At 34.8% G+C, this 12,195-nt stretch overlaps 1 protein-coding gene across 3 annotated transcripts in view; it reads left to right on the forward strand.

Annotated features, from left to right (window-relative positions):
• The window catches only part of LOC143293570 (uncharacterized), a 50,097-nt gene that overhangs the window by 3,747 nt on the left and 34,155 nt on the right, over window positions 1-12,195 (forward strand). For all 3 annotated transcript variants that reach the window (XM_076604552.1, XM_076604553.1, XM_076604551.1), the window contains exons 2-3: window positions 3,334-4,140; window positions 4,927-5,127. In XM_076604552.1, the coding sequence (XP_076460667.1) occupies window positions 3,348-4,140; window positions 4,927-5,127 (994 nt within the window). In that variant the 5' untranslated portion in view covers window positions 3,334-3,347. The remainder of the gene's footprint in view (window positions 1-3,333; window positions 4,141-4,926; window positions 5,128-12,195) is intronic.

Below are 12,195 nucleotides of genomic sequence, written 5' to 3' on the forward strand. Positions count from 1 at the left end.
GCGTGCAGGAAAAGGGTGCATAATTAAAAACAAAATCCAAGTCTCTTGTATGTATTTTTGATAAGTGACACTGTAGTCAATATTATTAAGAAAATAACGAGGAAATAGCAGAAACTGCATAGAAATGAGTAATGACTATAAGATACATAAAAAGTATCCCGTATCTGACGACTCCTGTGCCTGGGTTGAACAAAGTCGATGTGTGCAGTGTTGCTTTGTTGCGTGCATGTGAACTGAAAATTAAGATTTGGTTCAGTGTGTCTGCCAGGCTGTCTTTTTGCCTAAAAGAGCCAAATTTGGTACAATTATGAATTATAATCTTTCCAATTATGAATTATAATCTTTTCAACCATTTATTGATATTAAATAATAAAATATAAGATATGCGAACTATGACATAATGATCAGATAAAGCTTAAACACTCCAAATAGTTGATACATTTTGATTCAATATTTTAAAATCAGCAGAAAGATTAACATGTCTCAACTTGACTTAAGACTTAGAAACTACATGTATTCAGTTGCTGTTGCTTTTGTATACAGTATGGCATCACATGCAATTTATTATCTTTCAAACAAATACTGAATACAAAATATCAGGTAGTAAGTTAAGTTATCTGCAGCATGATATAGATCAGCTTTATTTTGCTGTAAGCAACTTAAGTCATCATGTGAAGAATTAGAATTAAATATAAATTTACATTTGATGATTGAAAATGTCTTTCTTAGTTTTCAGCCATGAACTACACCTGTTGCCTTGGACATTGTTAAACATATAATGATATGTGAACAATTTCTTAAAATATAGACTCACAATAGAGTAGAACTTTGGTGATAACTGTAATTATCAAGATGTGATAATTTTTATTCCCAGTAATAATGAATTTTGCCTATGGGAGTAAAATCTAGAAAGTGAAGCAAATTTGTAGTAGTAGTAGTAGTGTAGGGACTGGCATTGGACTGCCAAGGCCTCATGGCCTTGTTTATGTACCCTTCAATATCTGTCTCCTTTTATCTGTGGGATACATGTTTTCTTTTACTGTAATTCATTTGTCAAAATCATTAAATTTTTCTTTTGAATTAATGTTAATGTCAAGGAGATTTTTTTAACACATTAGTATTTTGAGCAAGTTTAGTTTCAATAGGTAATGCATTCCCTATTTGTGCAATTCTAATAGTTAATGAATTTTTCCTTAGTGTTACTGTGCTCTTTACAAATTTTCATCATTGAATTTCCTGTACTCTCATAATCTGACATTCTAAAATTATTATTCACATTGAGTGATTGTCTTCATTATAGTAATGTAACATTTTGTAAGTTCCTATTAAATCTCCTTTAAGATATGTCTGTTGACAGCTCATAGATTTGCATTCTTTTAATAACTTAGTTGCTCTTCTTTGTACCCTTTCTATAGCTATAGAATATAGATTGTCTCTTGAGTTATGGGTGCCACACAATATTACCATATTCTGCTTGTGGTTTAACCAGTGCTTTATACACTACAGTTTTCAGAAACATATCTTTATCTAAATAGGTAAATGTTCTCTTAATTACTCATATCATCTGGTTGGCTTGCTTTATAAAATTCTATATATGTATGTCAAATGATAATTTATTATTGAAGGTTTTGCCAAAGTCTTTCTCACTTTGACATTTCTCAATGTCCTGTGTGGTGTCTTCTGTTATATAGTATTTGTTTTCTGGATTTTTCCCCCATGTACATTACTTTACACTTTGATATGTTATAATATAGATTCCATCTATCAGACCAGTCCTGTAACTCATATAAGTCCTTTTGTAGTGTCATTATTTTGTGCATAACGGTAAAGTTTAATATCATCAGCAAATATTTTGCATGTGCTTTCTATACTTTCAGGGAGGTCTATATTGTAAAAAGCACAGGGCCAGGTATACTACCTTGTGATATACCTCTAACAACATTTTCATTAGTTGACTTCATTTCTCTAAAATTTTAGCTACCTGTGTACTTTCTGACTAGAAGTTTTTGTCCAGTTCAGTATGCTTCCAGTGATGCCATATGAAGCTAATTTTTGATAAAAATTCTTTGATGTGGTACAGAGTCAAATGCTTTTCTAAAGTCTTAATAAATTATGTCTATAGGTTTACCCATATCTATCATTTTTGTAAGGTCTTCATTTACTTCTAGGAGCTGTGTTGTACACAATCTTCTCTGTCTAAAACCATGTTGACAGTCTGCATACAGATTATTGTCACATGTGATACTACAGCATCCTGATTAAAAGATTCCAAGATTTTACTTACAATATAAGTCCAGCTTATTGGTCGATAGTTTCCTGGTTCATGTTTTGACCCTTTTTGACTCACTTGTGTAAACAAAGTGAGTCTATGTTTTAACCCGGTGTTCGGTTGTCTGTGTGTGTGTGTGTGTGTGTGTGTGGTAAACTTTAACATTGACATTTTCTCAGCAACTACATTGTCAGTTGACACCAAATTAGGCATAAAAATAGGAAAAATTCAGTTCTTTCCAGTTGTCTTGTTTAAAACAATATTGCACCTCTGGGATGGGCACAAAAAAAATAAAAAATGAAGCCAAATTATATGCAAACTGCATTTACTGTTATTTATATTTTTTGTATTCTCTAAACTTGGCACTTTGATCTGATATTCTGACCCAACAACAAGAGCAGTCACTATTATCATTTTTTGTTCAATCAGGAACTTCTTTTGCTAAGCATGGAAATTTTATTTATTTGCAAACGTTTTGGTGCAGGTAGTAAAACAGGGAAATTACTCTGTAATTTATGCTAGGCACTTAATTTGCTTTAAACTGCTCTTTCTCATCTTAAACATTACATTTTGAAATTATACTCAGTACATAAAAAGCTTGGATTTTTTATACAAAAATGTATCACAAGTGAGTCTTGAAGGCCTTGGCTCTCTTGTTTATATATAGTTGTTACCTCAGCCATATTCCAGTCTTTAGGTAGGCAAGCAGTTTCAAGAGACTGGAAATAAAAGATTCAATGTATCAGAATTGTGGTATAAATGTTGTGTGATAAAAGAAGATTGTTAAAAAGAAAGTAAAAATACCACTTGTGACAAAGTTGAAGAAGGTTTGTTGCCAAGAATTGGCCTTTTCTGAAAATTTTTTGCATTCAGGCTTTAGTTTCAGCTTAAGCTGTGACAGTATGTGTATAGCCTATAGGTGAATTTGATAAACATATGTTTGTACGTGGATTGAAATTTGTATAAAAAGGATGCTTGAAGAGTTCAGTACATTTAATTGAATTGTGTGATAAATTGGAGAAAAGCAAAGTATAATGTTAATAATATATGCTGTTTATTTGCAGTCTGAGAAGTGAACATGGATGAGGATTCATCAACAAAATTCATTGGGTCGCTGACCAAGTTCCTGCAGTCTCTGTGCAATGGCTATGTGGAGTTCCAGAAAGGAGTGGAGCTTGTGGGACACATCTACCTCAGTATTGACACAGGGGAAAAAGTGGACTACATTCTGCATGAAAAAGTGAACAAGAATGATGAGAACTCTGTCACTTTTGTCAGCAATAGTTTTCATGCTCAGCCACAAAACAAAGACAAGACAAAAGAGACGCCCTCTAAGTCTGATGCTAAAGGGTCGAATGAAAGGTTGCATGATGATGATGACGATGATGATATCATGATTGTGGATCATTCACAAGGGGTCATTGGTAGTACAAATTCTGGGTCTGTTTTACCGAGAGGTATGAAACGTATGGCTTCACCAGGCTCAGACCACAGACATGGTCAGCGAGCACGCACTTCAGCAGGGTCGTCATCAACTCAAAATCAAAACGCCAGTGGCCATTCATTTACCTCAATAAACAGGCAGCATTCAGGAAGACCCTCAGCAACAGTAACCAGTCAGGGTGCTTCACAGAGTGAAAACCTCAACATCAGTGAAGTGAAGTTGGAGCAGATTAGCAGGGATGAACTGTTGACACTTGCATCTCAAGTAGGTGAAGGAACAGCAGGTCCACCTCATAGTTCTTCATCAGGTTCTCGCTCCCACTCCCAACCTCAGCACTCAGGAATGGCATCAGGCAGCGGTAGAGGAGATGCTGCATTGTGGGTGAAACAAGAGGTTACAGATGATGGTGGTGGTGGCAATGATTCAGGTAAACGTATAATCTTTTGAGTTCAATTTTTTTTTTTATAAACACATACCAGTCATTATAATTCTCAAAGTCAAACTCACACACACACACACACACACACACACACACACACTCAGGTGGTTAGCGTAAAATTAGTAAATTTTAAATATAGTGCTTGAGGAAAAATCTAGATCAGTAGATGATGAGTATTTATTACACTGTGAATAAATACCTCTGCTAAGACTTGGGAGTTCATCACCCATTGGCTGTCTCTGTACTGCATGTTTCTGACAGGTGCCTTGATCTGTTTTGCATGTTTAACATGTGAATGAGTAAACATGTGCATTTTTGTATATTATGTGTTTGTGTAAATCTGTGTGGAAGAGAGATAAGGGGTTGGATGGCAGACTGTTAGGTGGAATGAGTGTTTATTTTTAAGAACTCATGGGCCTACCTTCTCCATGAACTCATTTGTCCACAATATAATAACCTAATCTTGAATTGAGATGAAACCAGTGACCAGCGTGTGAAATGGCAAGGAAAGCCATATAAACACATGTATCTAAGCACTTGACCACGAAGGCAGTCTTCTCAAATGTTAAAAAAAAAAAACAACCTTGAAATTTATACCCCAAACAGAAAAATCCCTTTGCCAGTTCATGTTTTTCTAACGAACTGTAAAATGTTGATTGTTACAAAGGTAAACCATCGTTTGTTGTGCGTTTTTTTTTCAGAATTTCTTTGTTTTGGTTTTTATTTGAATCTACAGGTACAGGAGTTCAAACTGAAGCACTTGATATGTTTCAGGTTGGTCACAAGAAAGAGATGACTCCAATAGTAATTCAGGTTCAAACCTATATCCTGTTATGCTCCATCAAAATCCTGCTGCCTTTCCAAGTTCATCAATACCTGGTTTTTCTGGTCCCGGTGGCTCTGGCAACCAGTCTGCTGGCAACCCTTTCCCCATGCCTGGAACATCACAAGATTTGAGTGGCCTTGATCCATCAGGTTGGTGTCTGTTCTTTTTATCTGGTTCATGTGTTTTTGTGTCAAGTTACAAAGCCTCAGGGGGTGTCTAGCATTGGAAACCTGCTTTGGTTTCATGACAAAAAGGCTGAGCAAAGTGTGCAGAGGGAAAGCAGATAAGACTTATTATTTGAAGTTTTTCGTGACCTTCCGTAGCACCAGAATGATTGAAGTCATAGCTGTGCTACCCTGATCTTAAGTGATCATGGTATTTTTGCATCAACTCGAAGAAGTCTTTGAAAAAAAAAAAAAAATTCTAATGAGCATGCGCAGTTCAAGCAAAATGTAACTGCTTTGAATGCAACCTTCTCTACAAAATGAAAGAACCTGCTGATCTTTATCGTCAGTCATTCAGTAAGTTTATAACTGTATTGCAGACTGTGCACAAATCCTTCTCAATGAAATTTAGCAGACAACTTCGCTCGCTTTCAACAATATGTTATCACGAACAGTCACAAGTGGCAGCTAATGAATATTCATAAAATTGTGTTCAATCTCAAAATATCCAAAAGATACTATTTTGGAGAATGTAGATAGTGTGAGACTTTAAAAACAAGAATGTAGATAGTTTAAGGCCTTATAAACTGCGCAGAAGTCAAAAGCCTTTCTTTACCCAAACTCATATTTTGAAATGTAATGTTTTGTAGCAAGATCAGTTTTAAGAAAATTATTTTCGCTTGCATATTAAGAATGATGTCTCATTAGAAAGAATAATTTCATCGCATTTTAGAGATGTATGCGTTAATACAACTTCTATTAGTGCCAGAGAAATGTGTAAAGAAAAGTGCTGTCCCCTTGCCAGGGAATTTTTAGGATTTGGTATTAATAATAGTAATGAAAAAAATTCTGGTACAAAAACTAGGGGAGATACAGAAAGAAAGTAAATGTCTAATTCAGTAATTGTGAAAGAAAATAAATGTAGATTCTGAATCTGTTGTTTCCCCCCCCCTCCCCCATCTCCATTAGTTTGATTATAGATAAATGTTCAGGCATTTAAGGTGAAGATAATTTTTGTGCAATAAAAAAAAAAAAAGTCAGTTTCCACCTCCACAGAATGGCAGTGTGATGCAATTGCACATTGTAGGCGTTTAATGTTTCATTGAAACATTCTGAAGAGCATTTGACGGTGTATTTTTAAAAACTTTAGTTGACTTTTTTTCTTTTTTCTTTTTTTTTTTTATCTTTAGTTGACTTTTTTTCCTTCCATACAAATTTTATTCAGATGGTTTGCAGTTTGTTAGTGACACCCCTCATGCTCAGCCTTTGACTCATGAGACTATGTGAGGAGTGGAAACATTTTTATCCATCAGCAGGGTCGTCATGGAAAGACCAGGAACAGCTGCCTGTTGTGTGGAAAATACGTCAGCCACAACTTGGATTTGTTGCTGCATTGTCAAAGTATGCCAAAGAAACTGATCATAGCTCAGTTAAAGGATAAGGTGGTCTGATTTCAATATAAGTCTCAAATTTTTATTTGAAACTTTATCTTATTTGTTGGATTCAAACTTTGAAAATAAAGTTTTTACATATGCTGCTGGAACCTTGTGTGACAAAAATAGTGTTCTTTTTAATATTTTCAATGAGTTGGAAGAACATGACTATGTATAGACTGCAAATGAAGAATGTGTCAGTGGAAATGCTGGCAGCCTTTAGTTTCAATTTAATGTTCAGTCACAGATTGCAGATGAGGTATAATGATGGAAATGCATCCTTCAGTGATTCTTCAAAGAGACAGGTAGATTCAGAAGAGCTTGTGGTGTCCATGTATTTTAAGTGGGGTAGAGAAAATAGGTGAAAAAGATGTATTGATGGGATCAGGAAGGAGCACTGTTGAGGGAGGAGGATAGGAAGAAATAAGAGTCAAGTCCTGATGGAAATTAGGTGGAAAGTGGTGAAATAGGATTTTGGAAGGTAGTGAAAAGAAAAGTTGTAATAATGCTTTTGTTGACCATAAAGAAAGTCATAATTTACAAATCAGATTAACATACATAAATTCATATCATATTTCTGGGCTTCGATGTCAGTCAGCCCAATCACAGAAATTACAACTGGTCGAATTGCCAGAAGTGAGACCTTGAACTAAGTTGAAGTCTGTATTGGGCCATTAAAACACAAAAGACTGAAAGATTTAATATTATCTACATGTCATTCCTCCGTCCTGTTCATGTTCATGAAAAGTGCGATACAATAACCAGTTAAAGATGAGAGCTGATAAAAAGAAAGTTCATTGCTGCCAGACAAGCCAAGTTCATCTATCCTATTTGAAAGGTAAGTTCTGAAATTGTTTCCACTCATGAGGTTTCCACTGCTTTGAGACATTGGTCTCACTGAAAATAAAAAAGATTGTGTCCTTTATGTTTATATTCAGTAGTGATTTTTATGACAGTAGGGATAAGATTTTCTGTCACTGATCTGTCAGAACAGCCAGCTGTAGAGTCATTGAGACATACTCTGATTTGATTGCTTTATTTATTTATTTATTTATTTTTTTAACCATGGTACAGGACATGTAGGAACAAAGTGCTGTAGCACAGTAGTTGGTGTCACTGACAGTTCGGATGAGATGAGTGAAACTGTGTCATACTGTATCATTGCGGGACGTTTTTGTCCCACAGAGTTTCAAAAATGTAGTCCATTTCTCAGGTGTTTTTGAGATGTTACTCAAATTTCCTGGTGAGCATTGCAGGTGTCTGTATCTCTTAGGTGCATGATTGGGCTATTTCATAATTTATACAGTGTATAGCCTTGTCTTATAACCTTAAACTAACATAATGTCACAATATCTTCATTGTTAAATTTATCAGTCATCTTGAAGAAATGCTTCTTTATGCACTGTTCTCATGATGATTGAAGCTTTAATTTCTTTTTCCATCCATGCAGCAAGCTCACATATACATAGTTGTGATCCTCCAAAGAAAAGCATACATTTATAATTGAATCTGGCTGTGCAGGCCAAGCAGTTACTGTCGGTAATAGGCAGTAGGCATAGTGGGTGCTGTCTTTCATGTTGTTGAATTACAATAGACACCACTAGGTACCATCTGAATGACTCAGTAATAGTGCAGGTTGTACTTCAAAATCCATAAAAGTTAATCATTGCCCAATGATAAGTGATTGATTTCTTTCATTGACATGTTGTTTTTTTCCTTTGGAACAAAATAAACAGTAATATATGTTGTATTATGATACAAAAGTCCAATTGAGACTAATAGTTTTTAGTAAATTGATGAATCTTACGTTAGTAGAACAAAAACTATGTTGCTCATTCTTGGGCTTATTTGTTTTAGTGCAACCTTGAGGCTTTTGTACTTGAATGACTATGAAACATTTTCCCTTGAAAAATCTACATGCACATCATGGTTTGTCACTGGCTTGGAAAACTGTTGGAATGTGTTGTTTTGAGTTTCACGTATTCACATTCTTTTTGTTTGGACAGTGTCTTGTGCCTTTCAAAATTGAGATAAAATGCATGTTTGTAATATTGACAGAGATACTTCTGTAGAGTCTCTTCCACATCCAGACCTAAAGATGGGTGTGTGTATGCCTTTATCTGTTGAACATGATGAATTTATATGAACTTAGAAAAATAGCTGAATTTGAAATTTCCGTAAAATTATAAATGAGACTGCAACTGTGACTGACTGACCATTTCATCAGTTCTCAACTCTAGGAGTTACTCTAGGGGTTACTGATTGCTTGTACATCTATTATTACTATTCAGATTTTCAAGCTGTGTTGAAAGGGTTTATGATTTTCCACATAATCAAAACTAAACCTTCAGGCTCAGGTGGTGAGCTGAAAGCAAATGATAATGTAATTCACTAATTGAAAATTAGAGTTTATCAAGAAACTGGACAAAATGTACATAAAATTTGAAGAAGTAAACCAAAGCAAAAATAAGAAAGTGGCCAGTCAGGTGGCATGTTGTTAATGCAAGAAAATTAATTTTAGTGTGTTTAAAATTTAATGGTGCTGAAAATTAGGCAGTCCAATTGCTGGTCCTTTCCCCATCTTTGTAGACTTCAGTTTGAACAGCATAACAACAGGGGTCTAGGTGTGTAAGAGAGAGAGAGAGAGGGAGGGTGGAAATCGCCAAGGAATAGTTCCTAGTTATAGATTTATAGATAAATCATTCACAAAAGGACAGTTTTGGTACAATGGGAAGTCAAAAAGTATGAATGGGCATGACCATAATGTGTTCGAAACAGAAATCAGGATTGTACATGAATGGAGTGTGGGTGATGTTTGTGGTTTCTTCAAAAACATGTAAATATATAATATGTCAAGATTATACATCACATGGGGGGAAATCATGCACTGAAAATGGAAATCACCTACAAGAGAAAGGTGGAAGTAACATACAAGGGAAATCACATACAAGAAAAGTTTGAAAAGAGTGAACATACAGTCTGGAAAAAAAAACAACAACAACAAAAAAACAGACAAAAAAACAACAGCAAACAAAACAACAAAAATCAGAAGGGTATGAACATACATGTATTTGCAGTGACTGAGTGGGGGATTTTGCTACATTAAAGATAATGCATTCTAGTTCCAGTTGAAGGTGGAATGTCCCAGAAGACACAAAATAATGGATGTTTTGGCTTTACATTGGCACAGAGCAGTGCAGGTTAAGAATATTTTCCTTAACTTGGCTTAAGCTGTATTTCTTTTCACCAGTCAGGATCTTGCATCAAGTTCAGTAAAAATTTCATCATGCTTACTGATACTTGAATAGTTGTCAAAATGTTGAAATTACCTTTTTTGTGTGTTGTGTTTTGATTTGAAAAGTGACCCTCCCACCCACACCCGCCCACCCAACACACACACACACCTGAGTTTTAAATGATGGTGTGAAAACAAACAAAAACATGAACCCCAAACAAAAAAATATTTTTATTTAAAGTATTAATGAGCTCCCCTTTACATGCACTCACACAAACACTTGTACACAGTTTGGTGAGTGGTTGTGTGCAACCTTGTTTATCAGTGATTGTGTAAATAGTTGAATGATTAGGATTTATGTGTTCAAGCTGAAAAGAAATGCTTTATTGCTTGGTCAGAACTTGGGGAAATGTTAACGGCTGCAAAATCAGATACAAAACGCAAATTAGGTAAGTTATTGGTAAATCTGGTATCTGAAAAATTAGATGGAACATATCTCCGTGTCAGTTGTCTGTTGTGGATTGATTTCCAGATATTCATGTACAGGATTCTTGAAATTTCTTTTATTCTTGTGTTGAGTCCTGGTAAAAAGGTCTACAGTTGTTTTGATGTGCATTTCCAGATTTTTCTCTGAATGATGTACTAGTTGATCTGTCTTTTGTGAGTTCATATCATATGTGTTCAGATGAAATCATTCAGTTTCAGGAAAACCTTCATCGTGAAAGATATGATCATAAAAACAATCATGATAGATGTCATTCTCAGTCTTGCTTCAGCACTTTTTTTTCTTTTTTTTTAACTTAAAAACAAACAAACATTAACAGCTCTGTCTTAATGGAAGAAGCTTCTGTCAGATAAGGTTGTTATTATTATTGTTAAACTAGTTTAATCTTCAAACAGTATTCATAATTTTTTGTTTTCAAATACCTTGGAGTTAATAACTAAATCACTTTGGAATGAATAAAAACAGGAAGACAGTTTACAGTTTTCTCTGTGACAGGTGATAGAAATCTTATGCGAGATCACCATCAGTTATGACAGTGTTGGATAACAGACTCCCCCCCCCCTACCCCCCGCCCCCTCCCACTGTTTTAGTCTTTTACCTATTACTTTCATTATAAGTTTCATTTTACTGATGTATGTTCTGCTTTTTTTCTTTTTTGCATGGGAGTCCAGTGACTAAAGTTATTCACATATGCCATATCTTAAGGGTTGTCTGGTTTATTGGATTTATAGAGTGCATGATCAGAATGAGGAAGTGAAAGTGGTGGGTGGAATAAAGATGATAAATATTACATTTACAAGTGGATTGTGAGTGTTAAACTGTGTTGTGTCATAATCTCTCTCTCTCCGCTCTCTCTCTCTCTGTCTTTGAAAGTGGTTGTGTAACTGTGTAATTGTATAGATGAGCATCTTTAATAGGCATTTCCAACATGTTTTGAACTATTTGTACTTAAGAGTTTGGTTGTAAGAATGAATGATAGTCTAGTAATAGTTTGGTCAAGATGATGGTGTTAACGTTGACAATTTTTATTCTTTTAAGTTTTGTTGTTGCTGTTGTAAATTGTGGCTAGTAACTTCACATTATTTATTTCTGTCAGGGTAGCCAGAAAACATTGTGAATTTTCCGGCTAAGCATGCTGAAGTGAAGTAAACTAGTATTTATAATTTGTTTGGTTCTGCAAGTTAGGGTTGTTTGAATATTTTGTTCAGAACTCTTTCAGGTATATTGCATAACTGCAGCAGAGAAAAGCAGCTTTACTAAGGGATACAAAGAGAGGGAGAGAGGTGGTCACCTAAGATTTTTCTTTTTGAGAACTGAATGTGTATTTTTACAACACTATTGGTTTCAGCAGAAGTTAGGTGGTTTCCCAGAAGTGTAAATCAATTCATACTTTATTTTCAAGAAAATTGTTGTTGTGTTCATGAGCATGATTAAGGTAAAATTTTTCAGTAGACAGGACCAGAATAAAATGTGATACTGATAGCTCAGGTTCTCAAAACTGTAAAGGAAGGACTTTGGGTTATCACTTATGATATTCACTTTCAAAATTAGACTTAAAATTCAGTCTGCATCAACTGTAAACACGAAAATTTGTTTACGGTTAATTCGGTATTTAGATTTGCTGTGTCAAAGGTACCAGCATGAATAGAAAGGCCATCAAACCCCATCCTTAGGCAGTGTGTATCCGAAATTCCTGTTTCTTGCATTGTGCGCTCCATACCCTGAATCATAAAGGTAGTTTTCTCAGGCCAGTGACATAATTAAAATGAACATGCTGACATATTTATAATGATTTACATAAAATCACTGAATTGCTACTGTTTTTTGTTTTTTATTGTTTTTTGTTTTTTACACTTTGCATTTTGTTTGTAAGTCTTCCT

This window comes from Babylonia areolata, chromosome 19, assembly GCF_041734735.1.
Source record: "Babylonia areolata isolate BAREFJ2019XMU chromosome 19, ASM4173473v1, whole genome shotgun sequence".
Classification (NCBI taxonomy): domain Eukaryota; kingdom Metazoa; phylum Mollusca; class Gastropoda; order Neogastropoda; family Buccinidae; genus Babylonia; species Babylonia areolata.